Here is a 21,627-nt window from a genome sequence, read left to right as displayed (position 1 = left end):
TCCTAAGCAAGAGGAAAACATGTAAGAGCCCAATCAGCACCAGTTTCCTGATGTCTATTGGGCTTTATAAGCTGTATTGTACTCTGGCATTTAACAATTTCTGTTCATTTGGTTCACTTTAAGAAGGGAATGTAACAATTGCCACAGTGTTCTGAGCCTCTGGTGTCTATTGATAAATATGGAACAGGTGTAACAACAGCTTCTCTTTCTTTCTCCTTAAAAATTCCCTGAGCTAAAAAGTTGTTTGTGCAATGCCAAAGCAAGACCAGGTCTCTGCTCCCCAGTTCCAACACTCAGCTTCCCCAGGGAGATGTGCAGCAGCCTGGAGTTCCCAGGTAAAACAAAACCACCCTGGTGTGAAGCTGCCAAGAACACAAAACTCTGCTCAGGTGCTGCCTGAGCCTGGAAGGAGGCTTCCCTGCAAGTTCCATATCCCCACAGGTAGGGGAAGTTCCAACAATTTAAAGTGAAACTTTAAAGATTTTAAAGATTTTAAAGATTCTTTTACTACAGAGTACAAATAATTCCACATTCAGTCCTGGTCTGACAGACAACAGTGCTTACACCCAGGACAGGTTTCATTAACCAAGAAATGCACTCACATCTCACCCACGACAAAAATCAGTTACCACAAGTTGGTTTATAAAACAGTCACAGGATTTATTGAGATAAATACAAATAGAAAGTTACATAGATTCTTTATTCAGACAAATGGGTGACACTTCCAGAGTGTCCCCACCTAACTGGGCTCTGAACACCACGGTGTAGTGACACAGCTGCCACATGCTCACCCCACCAGGGCCACAGGTGAGGCTCAAACCTAAACAACAGGACCAACATGCTTTGGATCACAAGTGCTGGCTCATTCCCTACAGCATCCCAGCAATATTGCACCAACTACTGTTCTTGTCATGTTCCTTAGCTAGAAATGCTGAGAAGTGATATTCTTACTGCTGCTGTGAAAGTGGATGGACTACCTAACTTTGCTCCACCTGGCTTTTTAAATACATATTTTTGCATAATTTAAACAACCCAGAGAACTGCACGTGAACACACTCATTGCATACATTTGTCTAGACAAGACGTAAAGTGCAGCCTTTTAGTCATGCTGAAATCATTTCTAGTTTAAAACTAAACCAAAAGGACAAACTTGCAGAGGGTAAATCTGGGTAACAGACCTGCACATTGTCTACAAAAACCCATCCCAGAACTATGCTGGCCCCCATTGGGACATGCAACTGTGGAGGTGGAACAGGAGGTTTTAAACACTCGACTGAAATCGCCTCGTTCAAAACCGACCTGAATTTGGGAGCCAGAGAGGTACCAAAATAGTGTTAAAAAACAAAGAGCTTTGTTCAGCCTTTTAGTGAACTTTTATAGCTGGTGGCTTACCCTTTACACACATCCTAGTTAAAAACTCCTACTGAACACAACCAAACATGCTAAACCCTATGGAAGCTTGTGTTTTCCAGTGGATTATTGCAAGTCAAGGTAACTATTGAAGGTGATCTGACAAACAGCAACCTGGGTTGGGTTAACGTTCAGGGTATTTCATTTATATACAGTATATTTCAAACATACTTACATATACACACACTTAAAAAAATCTGTTCAGTGCTGAGAAATTTAATGAACTGATAATAAAAAACAGAAGTGAAACCTTGTCAGAAAGGCCTTAGAAAATCTGAACTGTTAGAAAATATCAGTATAATGCCAGCATTAGAAAAAGATATTAGAACTAGAAAAAATTAACTTGAGGAGTCTTTTTGTTAAGAAATTGCAATCATAAAAATCTGTACTGAAGAAGCATTTGTTTTAAATTATAAAAAAAACCTGTAAAAAATTAAATGTAGAATATTGCAGAGTTTACACTGCTTGCTGCAGTAGCAGTGATGTATTTCTGCTTGCAACTCCCAAAGAGCATTTTGTGATCTTACAAGAAAACAATTTGCTACAAATACTGTACATATTATAATACATGACTGGTTAACTCATCCAAAAGTGAGCCCTCCCAAAATACAGAACCCAGCTGAGGAACCTACTCACTGTATTGCCACACTCAAACAGAACCAAAACAGGCATTGCTGTGAAAACCTTCCCCCATGTGAACTACTTACTATGGGACATGAAATAAGGGTGAATATTTACACTGTTTGCTGAGGAGAAGGGACTCTGCTCTCAGAAAGAAAGTAACTGTTATCACATGAAACCATTTCTTTAGTATTTAAGCAGTAGTTTTTGAGCTGGACAAAGTTTCAATCCACAATAAAAAAAAGACTGGTTTTTTTTCCAGGACCCACATTATTGCAGATTTGGGATCCAAAAGAAGACAGGGTCCAGCAGAAGTATAAGCTTTATAGTTTCTCTGAGGCTACTCAATTTGACTTAACACAATTCTGCTCTTTCTTCCAAGCCCCTGCTCCAACAGACAGGAGACATCCCACTTCAGCTTCCATGTCTGACTTGGTGTTTGCCCCAGAGCTTGCCCTACAACCCACAGAGGGTGCAGAGCAAACTGTGGCACCACCTTTCCCCAGAACATTTCCCCACTGGGGTTTTGCAGAATTTAGAGCTCCTTTGTTTCTTAGGAAAAGCTGTTTGGGGTTTAACCACTGGGCAGGTTAAAAGGTGTTTGTTAAATGAGGTGTGCATGTAGAACAAACAGACCCAAGCCTGTATCTCTCTGTGATACCCTTGTACAGCTCCAGCTCCTGCTGCAGAACTGAATCTCTCAACTCAAGTGACCTTTGCTGGGCCAGAAGGAGGAATTTTCCACTTAGGAACTCTGCAGTCTGCCTGCTCCTGGGAGAGGCAGCAGCAACAAAACCTGGCCTGTGACACCTGCAAGGGCAGTCAGAAATGCTGCTACTATGATCTGGTGACACTGTAAGGGTATAGCTCAGAAGGAACAACTTAATAGAAACCTCACAATATACAAAGAATCTTGAGCTCTCTGTGCTTTGAAAAGTATCACACATAAAAATGACCAACCAATGCTTCATTCTAGCAGTGTAACTACTTTAAAAACTGAAATGATTTTTGAGCTATTCCCACTGGTACAGAATTAAGTTCTTCATAATTTTTTGTTACAATTCAAAACTATTCACATATATACACTTTTTTTTCAAATAAATGTAGTTGGTGGAACAGTACAAAGATTATAATGAAAGTGAGGAAAGAACAGCTTCAGGAAAGTTTGCTATAATCAGGTTTTAAGATTTAGCAATCTTTTTAAGCTTATAGCAAACTTGCACTAATGGAAATATTTCGTTTAAAAAATGAAATGTAAATTCCAATTATGCTTAAACACGGAGTGTAGTGTAAGACTTTACAGACAATACTGAAGTGCAGGTGAGGTCAGAGTTATCACCTCCATTTATAAAGGGAAAACCAAAAGGAAGGAATTACTCACAGGAATCAAACACACCGCTGCAGATGAAACAAGGTCATGAAATGAAGACTGTAACGTTTCTCAACACCCCCTTTCCTGCTCAAATAGGTAACAAAACCCACCTTATCTGTCCTCATTACTCACACTAACAGAAACAAGGTGAAAAACCATCCTGCTGTTCAGCCTTCCCTGCACAACAACTCCTTAGTTTTGTTTTTCAATGGTGATATTGTCCATGTTATCCTGTTTCAGTTTTATGGTAGCAAAGAAAGACACATCTTGATCTCTGTCAGACTGCAGGGCTAGAATGGTCTCTTCTACAGCTTCTAGATGAGGATTGCCAACACTTTTAAAATAAGCTGGAATAAGGGGAGAAAAAAGACAATTTTAATCAAATCCAAAGGAATAAACCCTAGAGCATAAGTAGTGCAGAAATACAGAGAATGCCAAAACCATCTAGGGCAGCTTATTCAGCTTAGAGTCCCCTTACAGAAACTACAGGAAACTAAGGAAGCTGACAGAGAAAGAGAAATATGCTGCTTCTGATTCATCTTATTAGGTACTTAAACACTTCTAAGATAAACTTTTTTGCCGAGCCCTGAATACAAATGTATCAATGAGCAACAGGAAGCTGCTCCTGTACAACGCATTCCAAACCCTTCTCCATACTTTATTCTGAAAAAAATATAGGAGATTTCTGTGCTTCCTCCTCTGAATAATCAGAGGGCAGGACACGAATTAGATCCGAGATCCAGCGGAACAGCTCAGGTGGTGTTGAGGAGGAGGCCGGACCCGAGGGCAGCGCCGCCCGGGGCGCGGTTGGCGGGGCCGCAGTGCCCCCGTGTGGGGCCGCTCGGCACCTGCAGCGCCGGCCGAGGCAGCTCCGGCCCTCTGGGGATGAGCATCCACCTTCCGAGGGTGAAAAGACACTCCAGTACTCTCAAATCTGGGTTTAAATGCTAGATTACAGGGCGTGATTCTGTTTTACAGCCTTGCACCCACTGAGCTGCCAGAGGAGAGCCAGAGGTGCTGGATCTTTGTAAGGAAATGAAGGAGCACACCTTTCTCCAGCAATGTCTGCCTGAGGGCCTTGGCCAGCAGGACCCTGACGTTTGGCACAGGATCTGATGCAAGGCTCAGAAGGCTGGGGAGTAAGTGTTCAACAAACTGGTCCGCAGGCATACACTCCTCTTCTACTACAGCCTATGAGACAAACACACAACAGAAAAAGCAAGATTTATGTTAAAAATACACTATTTGCCATTCCTTACATTTCTTTCCACCTTGTCCTTAATTTGGCCTGTTAAAAAAGCTCTGAATGAGAACACCTCACCCTGTGTCTTACCATTTTGAATTTCAGCCAAAGATGGGCCAGAAAGAGCAGATTCATTTCTGTCAAGAATATTTTAAGAAATGCTGCTCTCTTGCTTGTCATCACCCTTTTCCCTTTTAAAGTTCAACCCTTGCTCCTCACTGCTACCCAAGTAAGGAAAGCATTTTTGGTTTGGAGGGGGTGAGTGGTGGCAGTAAAGAGGGAAACAGTTCCTGGCATCCAGCACCCATTGGTGGTGTGAAGAGCTCTTGTGATCCTTTAGCCTAACATGTGTTTAATCCTTGGCCATGCATCTCTGTTGGCCACTGGGATAGCAGATAGCCAAGGACCAGCTGTGGCAGCTGGAAGCACAGCCCCAGACAGGGATCCAGCCTGGGGTGGGACAGCCAGATGCCAGCACTGAGACCACACTGACTCTGACCAAACCCAAAATAACCAAAAAAATTGTGAGTCAAATTTCAGTTTTGCCCACATGCTGCAAAGCCCCAAATTTAATGTACACATAGAACCAGAGAGAGAACATTCCAACCTGACAAATGAAGGCAAAGGCTTGTCTCCCAACCCACTTGGAGCAGTGGCGAAACCGCACCACGAGCTCGTTGATGAAATTCAATCCCAGGGCACTGGCACTGTTTGCATAGAACTTCTGTAGTATTGCTACAACCTGTGAGCCAAAGGAATGGGAACAGGAGGGAACAAAAAGAACAAATGAAACTTCAGCTTCAGCCCTTAGATTTAAAAAGACAATTTCATTTGAATTCTGCAAGGAACACTGTATTCAATGTAGTCAGCTCTACTTGTAGGCTTCCTAACAAATTAAATCAACTTTGAGGAAAGATCAGTAGTTGGTTGTTCTGTGTTTTGTTCTGGTTTTCTTTTCCCCAGAATGGAGGAAGGTTTTCCAATTCACATATGCTGGCTTTCATTCACTTCAAAGGATTTCTCATTCACATACAACCACAGAGAAAAATGTCAGTATCTGTGACAGTCTGACAACTCAAAATATTTTATAAACTTTCCACTTCACTTTTTTCCATATCTATTCCTGTGTTTATCAAAACATCCCTATTCACCCTACTTGTCTGAAAACACAATGATTTCAGGTACCCTCTGCAGGACCACTTTGCTGCTCTCCTGCCAGGAAGTGAACTAAATCCCCTACCAGTTTGAAGGAGATCCACCGAACTTCTGAAACTTTATCGGAGCACAGAGTTAGTGCAATGTGCCTTAGGTAGTCATAGACATCATTGGGATTGTAGAGCTCCAGGATCAGGATCAGCTGCCTGGAACACAAAGGAAACCATTACTGTGCTGAGTGCAGTATTCACCAGCTCCTAAAGTGGGGAAGGAGCACCAAAGCAGCAGAGTTACTACAGAGCCCTTGAGCAGTTTGCTCTTCTCCTCACTTGGTACAGGTACAGGCTTTAATCCATCAGGGAGGCCCAGAGAAACTGTGATCCAAGCTACATGTACCAGTGTAGCAACATTGTAAAAGAAAAAGCAAAAGCTACAAACAGAAGCATGAGAAGCCTTTTTCAGCTTCAAACCAATACCCTGTACATTCTTGCAAAGCAAACACTGAATTTTTACCTCAGTATAGAAATCTACACTTCAGAAAATAATTCCTATCACAGAACCACCCAGAAGTCACTCCAGCCACAGAACCAGCAGCCACACAGAGCCCAGGCAGTGGCAGCTCCCCACCAGGGCTCAGGAGCTGCTGTGTAACTTCTGTACCACTGTGAGTTTGTTGTGCCAAGCTACAAAGGGAGAGCAAGTCCTCAACAGGCCAAACACAGCAACAAAATAAACACAGAGGTCAGACTTTATCTGCAAACTATGGCTACAATGGTGCTGCAAATATCTACAGGGCTTGTAGAAAAACAACTGCAGGATGTTAATCTACCCAAAAAAAAAAACCAACTTATTTTCTAAGAACTGTTTTTTCTTTCCTACACATTAAAAACATTACTTTTTACATGCATTTCACTAATTTTTGCAAGAGAGACTGGAACTAATAAATTCTCACTGAATATTATCAATCAGATTGTCATGTTTCATCAGCTGCAAGTGAACCAGATCTCCATTTTATTAAATCACAGGCATTTAAGTTTTAGTCACACATTACAACACAACTTGTGAAGAAAAAGAAAAAAACAAATCAAAAAACCCAAACACCCTCAACTCCCCCCAGATAATCCTAACAGCCAGTGGCTTTTTCTTTCCTAAAGAAACTTTTAGCTTCTAATTGAGATGTGCTAACTTCTGAATGTAATTACTTATTTCCAAGTTAGTAATACAGGTTAAAAATCAGAAGTTAACAAAATTACATACTCTGCCAGCTCGTAACGAAACCTCCAGTTCCTGCTGTTATCAGTCACCACAAATTCTTGCAGCTGGTAAAGATACTCCCTCCTTTTGTCTGCATGAAGTAGCTAAAGGAAAAACATTACTGGTATAAAACTGATAAAACTTCAGACTTGCAGTTCTCTGGTGTGTCACTATTCACACCTATGTGCATTTTCCTACTTGAAAGCAAGTGACCAATCACAAGGTGCTTCCTAAAAACTGTGCACAGTCAGCTGAGTGCCTGGACACACAAGTGACATCCAAAGTGCAAGAAGTCATCCCTTTAGCAACACCCAAAGCACCATCTCTGGATATGAGAGAACCAAAAGCTGAGGGATCTGTGTGTATTCCACAGCAGCCCACCAGGATCTGCTCTCTTCTCTCCCAGCCCCAAACACAAATTGCTACCGGGCCAATTTTCCCAGTTTACAACAGCCAGCAGCATTTACAACCATATTTACAGAGGGTTTTCAGCCTGGTATTTTGTTGGGATATGGAGAAAAGAGAAGCGAGGCACATTAAAAGAAGGAATAGAGGCACACACACAAAATGGTAGCATGGTGAAAAACTAAACATTGATTAGATACCAAGACATGCACAGCTCATTCAAAAACTCTTCATATAATGGAGTCAAAAAATTTTATATGGAGAAACATATATTTTCCTACCTTCAGAAAGTCATAGAGATGTTTGAGGACACCGATCCGCACTTCATCCAGGTCTTTCAAGAAGCCATTGAAAATTGGCACCAGATCAGCAGCTGTTAGCTGGTCCCCCAGGATCACAGCCAGCTCGTGGATGGAGAACGCCAGAGTGCGCCGCACCTTCCACTGCAAACGGGCCAGCAGGGCAAGTATGAGGCACCATGGCCACAACACACAAGCTTTGAACTACCCCATGTGAGGACTGAGAGAGCAGGACAAACAGGGCTACCAGAAAGTGTTCATCACATCTATGAAGTCTGATTGAAATCTGGAATTTTTATATTTTTATATTTTTATATTTTTAGTGCACTTTTATTCCTCTATATGAAATCATGTGATCTTATAAGCACAGTACAGACTGAAGAAAAAAATCTCCTCCTCTAATTTCTGATTTTTTGTAACAAAACTTTTTTTTCTTACCTGTACATCTGAAGCCAGTGTCTCATAGGTGTCCTTGAGGCAGTGCCAGTTCTGCCTGCCCAATGTCAGGGCCACCCCAGGCAGGCTGTAGGCACAGTGCTTGGCAATCTCAGTGTCAACGGTCTGGGCCCGAGCAGGGTCAGTCATGGACAGGTACTGGTCCAGCAAAGGCTGAGGGATGATGTCCTACAGACAGACAGACAGACACACTTCCATTTAGGAGCAGAAAGAAAGCACAGCTGCTGTGCTACAGTTCTACCAATCAGCCAGCACCAAAACACAAGAGACACAACAGCCCTTGTGTGTGTTACCCTCACCAAGGGTACATGGCTCCAGTGGTTATTTATCCTCTCATTAGAACAGAGCAGTCAGCAAGGAACAGTCACTACAGCTTTATCAACACTCTGCATCCACCAAGCTCAAAGTTCCTTCTATGGTGATGCCAAACAGTGAATCAGTGACAGAGCAGGACAGTCAGTGCCTACCTTGGTTGCACAGGTTGCCTCTAAGGCACCAAAAAGGCAACAGAATGTTCCTAATTTTCTCATCTAAAACAGGGTTCTCCTTGAATTCTGGAGCATTCCTTACATTCTGCAACTGATCCATTGCAGAAGGTATCACTGCATTAAGGGTAAGATTAATTACTCCACTAAATCCATTAGATGCCATTTTGATCACCTGTAATTTTGACTTGTCATCTTCAAATGGTGGATTATTTTCTTGCTCTTTCCTCAAAAAGACACTTGTTCCTCTGTGTTGTTCCTCTGAGTCCTGTAAAAGAAGGTACCAGGTAGTGAAATGAAGGAGATTTGGTGCTGTTTGGGCTATTTCAAAGCATCACAGTGGAGAACAACAGAGCTCAGATTCAGAACAGCCCTGCACAGGCAGAGCCTTGCACAGGCAGAGCCTTGTTCAGTGTGTTTATGCAAGTACAAAAAGACAACAGTTGCACACTGAGGCAAACAGACTGTAGCAGCAAGAAGGGCAGCAGGAGTTAAAATTTACTTCTAAAGAAAGCAATCTAACATCTCAAACCCAACATTCATACACATTTTGGATGGTTACTTTTAAATAGTTTTTGCTCTTGAAATTAACTTAAATTATACTCAACAGAATTTAATCAGAAAAAACAACCTGTACAAGACTACTGCAAATCTTTACCTCCTGGGTCATTTGTGTGCAAACAGAAATGATAACCCTTAATGGCTTTTCTTTTGTTAATTAGAGTAAGTAGAATATGATAGCTTTGGTCTAGTAATGTTCAAAGGCTTTGGATCAAAAGTGGGTCAGTTATGCCAGGACTACATAACCCCACACAGCTCAGACATGGAGCACACAATGTGTACTTACTGTGCTTTTCAGCACACTGGTGCTTGACTGGTCACTGATGTCATCCTGGGAGGCAGGGGACGAAAGAGTGTCCCCCTGCACCTGGTTGCAGGCAGCATCTGAAACCCCTGTTTCATCCAAAATCATTTTGTTCTGAAGATTGTCACCACTTTCTTCCATTTTTTTGGCATCACAGTCACCAACAGAATCAAACTGAGCAGCTCTGAGAGCAGCAGACAACACTTTGACCTGAGCTGCATAAAGCAAAAGCTGGTTATTTAGTCTCCTTTCTGCATTTAAAGGCATTAAACTTGTAATTAACTCATCTGAAAAGATAAAAGGTAGCCCAGTAGGAGTTGCACACAAATGCTGTATTAGCAAACATTTAGCAAAAGGCATTTTACTGCAGAGCACTCAAGAGACTTGGTGAAAACAAGAAACTGAGCTGACTATGGATGACAAGAAGGATTTGGTCCATGAAGCACAGATCACTATCCCACTATCAGGCCAATATCCTAATATCCCAATATCCCACTATCAGGCCAATATCCTTCCAATGCTTTTGACAAAGGCCTGTTTCAGGTGGGTAAGGAGGAAGAACTTGAAATTAGGGCCATTCTCAGTCAGCCAATATTAGATGAATTCAGCTTGTAACACGTAGCACTGTCACTAATCCCACAGTACCTACAATACTCAAAACCTGTTAAAACTGTCTTTAACAAGCTGTTTTCCATTTTGTCTTTAGATCAATTTATTTTTCATGGAAACAGAAGCCAGGAACATTTCCCCAGCTGCTCTAGAAATAATTTAGGTCTTATGAAAAAAGCTGTTGCATAACCTTCTACTATAATTTACTACTCAAGGTAGGTTCATCACCCTATGAAGATCCAGCTAATTAAAATGCAGCCAAGTGTTTTGTAAAGGCCAGAAAACCTGCTCAGAGAAAACACCATTTTACTGTCACAGAGTCTCACCTTGAACATCTGGATCATCTATGTGCTCCTGTAAGCTTTCTAGCACCTTTTTTATTTCATTGCTAGCAACACAGTTATTGCATGGCCCAGAGCAGGTCTCGTTGTGCTTCTCAGCCTTGAACTGCAGCAGCTCCAGGTCCTGGCTTATGTCGGGCAGAGGAGGGCGCCAGTACAGGAAAGTGCTGAACACGTCCTCGGCAGGCGGCAGCCCCGAGCTCAGCCCCGGAATGCTGCTCTCCTTCGTGCCTTCAGTGGCACCAGCAGCAGTTTGGTCACCCTGACACAAACCAGACGCATCTTCTCCAGGGCTGGCACAACAACCCGAACTTTCTTCCCATGAATTTTTATTTAGGTCCTCAGAGAGCTTTGTACGAACTTCTGCTGAAGTCTCCTCAGTTGAAGATTCCGGTTTGATTTCCATTGGTTGTTCTGAGCTAGAAACAAAGTTATTGAAAGTAAATTTCAAATACTCTGTAACAAGAAGTTTTCAGTTAAATACTTGATAAAAGACAGCAGCAACAACAGAAGCTTTTCTCTAAAGAAAGACAGAATTTGTTACCACTAGGCTTTACTTCACCAGTTTTCCCTTTGCCCTCCTGTGAAGCCAAAGTGAATTTTTCAATAATGTGGTTACACTCAAATGGGTGATCTCACTCTTCAGACCTTTTCTGGAACTGCATTCTCAAACTGAATTTTTAGCTTTGACAAACAACAAAACCCCTCTTTTTCTAAACCCCTCCACTACATCCCACCTTTCCCAGGATTTACCTGGGCAGTGCAGCATTTGCACTGGAAGACATCACAGTGATATTGTTGCTTGGCTGGCAGGGATTGGAATTCACATCTTGTGCTGGTGGTCGGATACTCAGTGTCCCATCCTCTCGAATGTAAAGACCAGCACTTGAAGGGTTTGCAAAGGTAGAAATAAATGGGCCAAGAGACTGAAAAGCAGCCTGACGAACCTGTGGTGGTGTGACAGCAACAGTGAGGCTTCATGCAACTCTCACAGAGCTGAAAAATCTAAATTTGGTGCAATTTTTGGTAAGAACCAATCGGTTCTTAACATAACAGCTTCATTTAATACCAAATATAACCCAGTTACCAAGTAAGGTAAGGGTGATACACCCAAGCATGTATCTACAATCATTGTACAGAAATCTTTGGGGAGTTATAAATTTGAAGGACATCTGTTTACTTCAACTCATCTATTTAAGACAAGCAACTTTTTCTCAGAAGAGTATTTAAATTTATAAACTGTTGAGAGAGAGGAGACATAAGAAACTATTTCATTAGAGCTTAGTTTTTAGCACATTAAGCTCTGATCTCAGCAAATGCACTTCAGAGCATTGCTAAAGCTGCCCATTGTTTGTTTAGGATCTGCTTGGGAGGAGGCATCCATGCATGCCAGAGGCAGTTACTCACCCATCTGCAGGTGTCACTGATCAGGCTGATGAACAGTGGGGACAGTTTGCTCCTGCGCACCTCTGGGGACGTGGTGTAAGACACTGCCATGAAGCACTCAGCACAAGCCTTCCTCATTCCCCACACACTATCAGAACACAGCTCAAAGAACTTGGGAATCTGCCAAAAAGAAGCCAATCCAAAACTAATTAAAGAGTAAACAAAAACTGCAGCAATATCAAAGTATTTGTTTGAAAACTGGAGACAATAAGTAAAGAACAGAAGAAAGAGGGACAGGTTAAATGCATACACTAATTAAAGGAATTGGAAAAACCCATCTGTCTTTCACTCCATTAGGAATGTGTGTACAACTATTTGCAGAAAGAAAGAATAAAAAGAATTATTAATGGCCTATTTTCCCTGAAATCATAATTGAAATGATGATCATCTAGTTCAGGGAAAAATGAAAGTGGGAATTCTAGAATGTGTGTGTGTACATAAATACATGTATATATACATATATATATCTGCTGTCAATTACATTGTTAAACATATTTTGCAAAGGAAGAACTTTGCATTTCTCTTAATTCCCAGTTTTGCTGTGTAATTGCAACCAAGGCCTTAGCCAAATCAATTAAAAAATGCATGCACACTGATTAATTTATAGAGAAGACAATAAAGGAACTCATTATTAAACTTTCTGAACTGAGAAATACAGGTCTTGCAAATTGATTTTGTTTTTACATACCAGAAGTCTTTCAGTGGCTTCTTGCCCAACTGCATTACAAATGTCACCAAAATTAGCTGCACAAATCTAAGAAATAAAAAGGCATTAATAACACTGTGTCTCTTTCAAGGGCATCAGTTTGATTACCAACTCCACCATGCATTATTTATCCCATCAAACAACTGCACATGTTTTGACTCTTCCAATTTCAGGCCTGTAACTGCATCATGTAATATTAACTCATCCAAACAAAGAGTCCCTGAGCAAGTGTCCATACACCACATGCCTTTGGGATCAATAGTAATAAAGGTTCCTGCATGAGGAGCATCATCTGCTCCAGTAAGCACCAGAAGGGACAATAAGCCCCCATGAAAGTTTAAATCACTTTGAGCAGCAGCTGTCAAACCCAAAGCAGGCCAGAACATGATACCAGGGTCAGGACTTAGGTGTACTGACAGCACTACCCTGGCTCAAGGTGGCTTAAGTGCTTTGCTGAAGCAAAGTTTAATCAAGGTCTCAAGTTCGTGCCATTTACAGGCCATTACAGAGCTCCAATTAAGGCAAAAGGGACATCCCCTCAGGCTGGAAAAAGATGTTGGCAAAATCTGAAATCATTTAAGATAGAGCTGTGTTCATACACATTTTAGTTACTCTCTGGGCTTATTTGCAAGGCAATAAAAGCAGCTCAAAGTCCAGCAAGTGCAGCTTATGTTGCAGAGCAAGCTGAAGCTTGGTGTGACCCTTAAGTCTACACAAGTATTTTAATACTTCTTATGCTACAAGTTTCCTTTTGTACTCAAACATGAGTTAAAGTAACCCTTACACTTTGGGGATTTCTCCTTGCAATAATAACAGATTTCTTTTTAAAGAAAGGATGTCTCAAATGTCTATTACTTTTGAATTTTGAAATAAGATGCTAGAAATTATACAAGTTGCTACTGTCCTATAACCAAGCACAGCAGCTTACAAAAAACATGGAGCACAACTATTAAATGTGCAAGACTTAGTTCAACTACTGGACCCAATCTACTGGCCAAAGTCTATTATCTGTTCCTTTACTGAACCACAGAAACTGAGAACCATGTCAATAAATCAAAATCTCTCTTCCAGATGCTTTCAAAGTCCATCAGCTAGAGTTATGACTAAACTATGTGGGAGAGCATTTGAACAGCAGTACAAACTCCTTGCCAGGTGCTGTAGGGCTGGGCACACACCAACCTTTCGGACTTGAAACAATTTCCCATCGCTGCACAGTTCACAGAAACGAGGAAGCAGCATGTGCTCAACTGTTGTTCTGCTCAACATAGAAGCCATTTTACAGATTATCTGAAAATCAGGAAAGGAATATGAGTAAGAAGAAAATTATAAAGCTTTTAAGCACAGCTAAATATTCCTCCTAAAAATTACCTCAGTGAGCAAGACAGTGATTACAATCAAATACATGAAACTGCTCCAGATTATTTGTATTTCCATACACCTGTTTTATGTAAAGCACAAACACAGCTTTACTTTAAATCATTCTATGCCAGAACATAACATTTCTGCATTTAACTCCTTGTCTTTTTTATCTGGTTGAATAGACTTTTTATTGATAGATTTGTTTTCAAAGTGTTTGCAATGTGGCCAACACTGGCATTTTGTATGGGGAAGACAAAAGTTCCATTGCACTAAGGATCTTATAAAATCCACATTCTTGAAGCATATTAGAAATATCCCAAGCTTCAGCATGCAAGTAAGAGATTGGTCTTTAACAGCTCAGATACTTAAAAACATGCACAGTCCCAGCTGTAGGCTCAGATAGCACAATAAAATAGAAGTTTGCCATACAGCAGGACACAAAAATGGGAGTGCCAGAAAAATGAGTTATTTATGTGAGCCCCTGCACACTTTACAGGAATGGTGCCCAGGAATTTTAGGAGTTAAGAGTGTATAATTAGAGGAAGTTAGCACCATGCTCCTTAATTCAGCTTTCTCTGAGGAACCATCAGTTTCCTCTACCAACACAAACCATGTTTCTGCTGTGAAAATCATGTGCTTTGGGCTGGGTGTTTCCTTTCAGCTCCCACTTTCTGGGAGAAGTTGCTGTGATTCTTGTATTTGCAAAGGGAGAGAGCAAGGGGCTCTGATGCACCAGGGGTTTAATGCTTACACAAACATCATCAGATTACAGCCCTCATCTTTCTGGGTTTATTTTTCAAAAAATATTGAAGCTTTCTACCTTCACAAAAAATAAGCTTTATTCCTTTCTAGGAATAAATGCTTGCCTTTGTAATAGAATGTTAACAACTAAGGAACAGACCATTCAAGGACTTTCCTACAAATTTTCAAACTCCTAAAAGGCATCTGGTGCTCAGATGTCATCCTGGAAAATTGCCTAAGCAATTCCCAACTCCCAAACAAGGAAGAGGAAAATCTAGCTGGTAAAATATTTTACAGGTCAAGTGTCAGATATCCATGCTGAAATGTAATTACACACCAGCACTTTTCTGTGGAGTCAACTGATTTCTTGAAAGTCACCAGGCAATGTTTCTTTCAGAACACTTCAGAACAGAGATCAGGTCACATTTCTACAACATTACTGTGAAACCTGGTAAAGCAAATGTAAAGAACACTCTGGGCAATGTAACAATCCTAACAAGAATTTTAAAAAAGGCTGCCAAGGACCAATTGTATTTTAAAGCTATTCAGCTACTATTTTGACATCATTTAGCATCCTGAAGCATAAAGATGGTCTCTTTAAATCTGATATTTTCAAAAATTCAGAATAAAATTTAAAGACTTGTTTTGTTAAAGTAAAAATACAAATATCTTACTGAATAAACACAAAGTTTAATGGCTTACTTTATTCAATGTCAGCACTATTCCTGGACCTCATCTTAATCACCATTATAAATTAATGTTATCAACTTACATTGACAGCTTCCACCTTGTACTCATCATCACTGTCAGGAGCAGAGAGGTCCAGCAGAATTGGACACACCTTATTTTCAATGTCACTCTGAGCCACGAGATCTTGTTCCAGCAGAATCAGCAGTGCTTCCTGGCCTGCCTTTCTGACCTATAAACAAACACACAAAACCAGTCTGTCACTATAAAAACAACATTTACAGATACAAGAACCACAAAAGCCTCTATCCTTTGAATGGACACAAAAAAAACCAAACCCAGAAAAAAAGTCTTAGTTTTATTATCATAAGGAATTAGTAACAAATACTAAAGTTTAATACAATCATTAGATGACATTTCATCACATTCTGAAAATAAGATAAAAGATGAAATAGAAGACAGAGTTTTCAAGTCACGACTCCTGTAACAGATTCTGTCCATGTGCTGTCAGACAAACCCTGAAGTCTCCCATTATCTATCTGCTAAGGGAAGTATTAAAAACAAACAAAAAAAAATTATCAGACCTCCCTAGCAGAATGTACTGAAACCAATAAACACAGAGCACTACATAAAAGCCAGATATCAACCAACGTGGAACTTCCTCTTATCTCTTTCTCATGCCTTAAATCCACTGAACCACACAGAATTTTCCAAAGATTCAACTCCTCTTGTCTGTTTTTCCTACCTGATTGTTAACATCTGTGAGGTACCTCACCACTATGGGCATCAGGTATTCAAAAAATGCTGTTGGGAATTTTGGTCGACTTTCTTGTAGAAAGATGGCAATAGGAGGAATCTGTTCCATCAGCTCTGTGCGAACAGTTGGCTCTGGAAATAAAAGTCAGACTACATTGGTAAATATGAAATGAAGATCAGGTACCTTAAAAAAAAAGGTAGCATTTTTCTTTATGTTTTCACGAGAGGAAAATTAAATAACCAAAACATAGAAACAGCATCACAGAGATTGCCTGTTCCTATGGGAAAGCTGAATAAAACAGAGTAGCCTCACATACATCATCACAGTTCAGAGACTTGGGATCAGTTCCCAAATCAATCCAATAAAATGAGATCACAAGCTGGAAAATCAGTCACCATGAATGTATGCACAAGAACTATTAAAACACAAAACTGCTCTGTGCCACTTCAACCAGATACAACAAATCAAATTTAACTAATTTCTTGAAAAATGTTTCTTCAGGCCCTATACTAAGAATAGGCCTTTCATTTAACATCTCCATAAAAAATATTTCAAAACCAAGAGATAAAAATGAATCTGTTTCCACTGACAGATCTTCCTGCTGGATGATTCAACTTCCTTAGTTCATTCATTGTCTTCTCAAAATGGGAAGTCAGCATTTCCTATGTTGCAATTTACGTAAAATAACTGACACAAATTAAAAAACAAACAAAAGCAAACTTTCAAACCTGCATCTTCAGAGAGCCTGACCACTATTTCCATTACAGTCAGAAAATCTTCTTCATTGCTACTGAAATCTCGAAAGACATCCAGAAGACCCCTGGCAATAATTTGCCTGTGGAGTGAACAGAACAATTGCCTTAAAAGCCAGCCAGTGACACTTAGATGGGATGGAAGGGGAACTTATCAAATGTAAATGGCACCACAAAACAGATCAAGCTGTTCCCTGAACATTCCAATGCCAACAAAATAAAGATGGAATCAAGAGATTTTATTTGATAATCAAGACTGAAAATCTCTTTTCATGGAAGTGTTTTACAAGTTATTCAAATAGAAATAACATCAGGCAAGTATTTGGGAGAATGATGAAAGACACAGCAAGATCTAACCATGCACAGTGCACTCAGACTCAGGTGGCACCAAGTGTGCCTGCTGTGCCCTTACCTGTTAAATACATTGTCACTGAAGGCATACTTCTCTAGACGAGCCAGTGGAGTTAAGTTATCCTGGCCAGGAATATCCAAGAATGCTGTTATCCTCATGCTATCACAGTCTGGTCCATAATCTTCAAAGCCAACTTGAAAGACATGAAAAGTAACCAAAAAAAAAAAAAAAAAAAATTCAAGAGTCAGCAAGAGATGTTACAATGTAAAATACAAGAAACCAGTAACTATTTCTTTAAAAGAAAAGTAATTGCACATCACTGCAAACAGCTTACAAAATCGTCTTAAATTGTATCTAATGAATTTGAGTACAAACTTGCACACAGACTTGTAAACTCAAGCTTTAAAGTTTAACTGTCAAAATCCTTGGCTTTAAACAAGCTTTACTTTGCCCTTTAAGGGAAGGATCCACATGCATTGATTTAAGAGGGCTCAGCTGACAATTGCACATCACAAACTTTGGGAAAAAACTTCAACTTCACAGCACTTGTGAAGGTGCTGGGAGCTCCCTATTAACTATGGGCTTTTTTCTGTGTAAAGCCACTCTTCTCTCACTTGATATGTTAAAAATCCTTCTGTTCCAAGCCTCAGTTTTTTCCCAACATTTCCTATATAAAACTCTGCTTTCCAATTATTCAGCAAAAGTCAAAACACACTCAGAAATACAACTCAGTAAAAGAGGAAGTCATCTGAACATACTTGGAGAAAAATACTATATCTGGGTCTTCAGGGGAAAAAAAGCAGATTGGTTTAAGGTCTCCAAGGAAGCCAGGTGAGTTAAAATACTACAGAAATTCCAAATTCTGCTTTTCTCACAGACAACATGCTCAACAAATTCAACAGATCTCAAACAAACAGAACTGTGGGATTAGATTAAACATTGACATTTCCAATGTGCACACAGATACTACAAGTGAACCCACAGCCACACAATAGGAAACAGATGCTAATTATTCCCAGCTTTTTAAAATGATGACATATTGCATTGACACTCTTCTTTCCCCTCCAGTGGTCATTATTATTTCTCATGCCTGCTCCTAACAGCAGGGTCTGTCTGGTTCAAAACATTTTTCTGCACAAGTGTAAACACTCTGCAGAGCCCAGATCTGTCTGGGATAAATCTGCTTTGGGACTTCCCCCCAGTCAAGGCATCTGAAGAGGGAAGATCCAGATTTGCTGCTTCAGAAGAAACTTCTGTGCCCCTGACGGCTCAGGGGAAGTTACAGAGCATCTGCAGATTTCCCTTCTGAGGTTGCAACAAACTCTGACTACCCTTGTGTCTATGCAATAATTGTGTATATATTGGAAATTCACACAGGCCAGCCACTCAGTAGCTGACTTCTGAGGTTAGGCACCTGTTACACAAAGAAAGACTGATCAGAATCAATATACTTGTCATTAGCTTGGCCTAGTTCCCACCTGTCCCTAATTAGAAACACTTTAACAATTAAAGCTATTAGTTCACTTCAAATAGTGCAGAATTCCTACCAGTTCAAACAACAATGAAATAAATCCCAGTTCTAACTTTGACTACAATACCACACCTGGGACTAATGTTGTAAACATCATGAACACGTTTAATTTTACTGCATGGAGCAGCTCCATTATTCATTTAAAGTACTTAAGCACACACCAGTGCCTCCAAGAGCAGAGAGAAAACAGAGCACCACTACTTATGCCCAGGATTGAGAGTTAAATACCTGACATTTTTTCCATACACTCTCACTACACATAAGTAAGGAATAATCATGGCAGAATCCATTTTGTCTGCTCTCAAGAATTTTAGTTTTCTTTTTCCATAAAATAGGACACAATGGATACCCCCAGGTTTCAGAATACACCAAATAAAGCAAATCCCAAATACTGAACTAGTATTTGTTATCTAATCTTCCTTCACAGGTACATCTATTATTCAGTATTTTTTCCTCAAACTAGATCAAAAAAGTGAGCTTGAAATCTGTTCACCTATAAACAGAAATAAAGGTGACAGTATTCACAGCTGAACTTGAGTTCACTGTGCTTAAATGCTGCTCAGAGGTGTGAGAAACTCAGGGTCACAGGACCTAGTGGAGCAATTCAATGTCATCCCCCAGTGTCACTATTCAGATTTCACAGCACAAACCAGTAAATACCAGCACCCAGCACAATGGTTTAATCAGCTCAAGAAGGTAATTCTCCCTCCTGGTGCTTGTAGAAGGAAAAACAAATTATTTAAATACTTTCTTATTAATTACACAAAGGGCATAAATAAGCTAATTCTTTCTTCCAGATGACCCATTACCTTATGAAAAGCAACTTTTAAGCTGCACTTGAATTTAGCTAGATTTTACTACAGCTTTTTCCCACATTCAGAATAAGTCCCTAGACTTCCTGTTTCAACACAATTGATCTTCAGTGTTCATGACACTATTGCACCTATTTACTTAAGCAAGTAAGAATCCAGTTCCAGTGATTTATTTCACTGAGGCTTTCCTGAAACACATCCTGAACTCTTTGCTAGCCTAGTCTCTGGACAACATTATCTTAGTCATGGGATACCTGAACTCTGCTACAACAGAGAGCTCTTAATTCCATAATTCTAAAGGCACCGTCAAATTAATTAACATAATCAAAGAATATTTTTAAATAATTCAATTTTCATAAATCTCTAAAAGGTACATTCATTTCCATGCTCATCCTGGAATAACTTCTTTTATGAATTACCACTTATGGCAAAACTGTCTTTATCTGGACATTTTTGTTCACTCGAGTTTTGCCTTACGAGCATCAAGCTTCTTAATCAACTTGGCAAAAAAATCTGTGACAGTCTAAACAGAACAGCCAAGGAGTGAACACTAATGGACAACAAACACTCCCAGCGATGGTCCAAGGCCAAAACCCGTAAGAAAACGACCTTTGAGTTTGCTTTTATTTCTACTTCTCACACTTTACACACTGCTACCTACTAGGGAAAAGCAGAAACCTCAAAGACTGAGAGCAACAACCAAGAGAACGCCACAGAACCAGCTCCTCCCACAGAGGCAACGTCCCTGCACACCTTCCAAACGGAAGATTCAGGTCCCAGTTGTATTCCAACATTTGCCCTGGTGTTCCTGAAAACCACCTTTCTCCTAAATCAGCTTCTCATGCTCAGCTGGGAAGGCGGGTGGGATGGGTCCACCTATTTCACATTTCCAAGAGGTACCAAACAATAAAAGTCTTGCGAGAAACAAAGTTTCACACAAGAAACAAATACAACATCTTTCTTTTTTAATAGAAAAGTCAATCCAAAGCGTCAAGGAAGCCACCCCACAGAGAGAGCTGCTTTCTAAGGCAACAGAAGTTCGTATCACTGTCAAAGCTTTATCTCCTGAAGTCCCAGCGCTTACCAGGCTGGTTCACGTCTGACAGGTGTCCAGCTCTTCTAGAACACAGCCCTGCACTACACGGGTGTGTGATGGAGCCGTTCCCTGCTGCGGGACCGGGGCTCGGTACCCAACCCAAACCCAGCAGCTTGTGCGATCCAACCGGAGCACACACGGAGATCTTCCCTTCATCCCGAGCTGCAGGAGCAGCAGAAAACGCGTCCTCACAGCCCCTACAGCTTTGGAAAGTCTCATTGCTGAGCTGAGCAATCCCTGGGCTAAGTGTCCTAATTCCCACTGACAACAGGAGCGGGGCTGATCCCCTCGTCCCTCCGTGCGCCTTTCCCAGGCTGCTGGAGCTGCTGTTTACACCGAGCCCAGCGGGCACTGGAACCAGCGGGGATGGTCCCAACACCCCGGGACCCTTCACCTGCCAGAACTGCCACAAAATCCTCCCCTCGCCCTCACCGGGGTGAAAATGCGGAGAGGGAAAGAGGGCGACAGGAGGACCCCGGGGTGGGAGCGCGGGCCTGAACAGGGAGCGGAAAAATAAAAAACAGTTACTCACAATCATCTAAGTCATCCTGCAAATCCACAAAATACAAAGGGATCCCTACAAACAAAAAACAGAAGAGAGATACCAGGGGGTTGGTTTCGGAGGGACGGCGGCAGCCCCGGCTGAGCCGCCCGCCCGCCGGCCCCACTTACCGGCCATCTTGGAATGGACATGGGCGAGGAGGAGGAGCGGGAGGGCACAGGGAGGAGCCGCGGGTGCTTCCTGTCACCGGGTCAGCCCCGAAACGCCACCGGGTGAAGGAGCAGCGGCTGCCGGGGGTCGAGTGGTCCCTCAGCGCCCAAGGGGGACAACAGCGAGCGGGGGGCGCGGGCGGGGACTCCGGCGGCCGCCCA

The 21,627-nt window shown here is 41.2% G+C and overlaps 1 protein-coding gene across 2 annotated transcripts; it reads right to left on the bottom strand.

The window, feature by feature from the left end:
- Positions 1–635: 635 nt before the first annotated feature.
- On the bottom strand, positions 636–21,565 carry LOC139599556 (serine/threonine-protein phosphatase 4 regulatory subunit 1-like). Of its 2 annotated transcripts, XM_071446894.1 has the most exons (20): positions 21,427–21,564; positions 21,287–21,331; positions 17,376–17,508; positions 16,940–17,046; positions 16,200–16,342; positions 15,540–15,686; positions 13,847–13,954; positions 12,650–12,715; positions 11,923–12,081; positions 11,269–11,462; positions 10,501–10,934; positions 9,548–9,780; positions 8,876–8,968; positions 8,198–8,383; positions 7,742–7,903; positions 7,059–7,159; positions 5,887–6,007; positions 5,254–5,388; positions 4,453–4,594; positions 636–3,750 (listed from the first exon to the last, which is right to left on the bottom strand). In XM_071446894.1, the coding sequence occupies exons 1-20, from the start codon at positions 21,431–21,433 to the stop codon at positions 3,596–3,598; spliced, it is 2,871 nt and encodes a 956-aa protein (XP_071302995.1). In that variant the 5' UTR covers positions 21,434–21,564; the 3' UTR covers positions 636–3,595. The 2 variants fall into 2 exon arrangements, with proteins under 2 accessions (XP_071302995.1, XP_071302996.1); XM_071446895.1 differs by lacking the exon at positions 21,287–21,331 and having other exon boundaries at positions 21,427–21,565.
- Between the last annotated feature and the right edge of the window lie 62 nt (positions 21,566–21,627).

This window comes from Agelaius tricolor, unplaced genomic scaffold (genome assembly GCF_023055355.1).
Source record: "Agelaius tricolor isolate 1412-34295 unplaced genomic scaffold, bAgeTri1.0.p SCAF_23, whole genome shotgun sequence".
NCBI classification, from domain to species: domain Eukaryota; kingdom Metazoa; phylum Chordata; class Aves; order Passeriformes; family Icteridae; genus Agelaius; species Agelaius tricolor.
The sequence above is the reverse complement of the archived record's forward strand: the minus strand, read 5'-3'. Positions and strand labels throughout refer to the sequence as shown.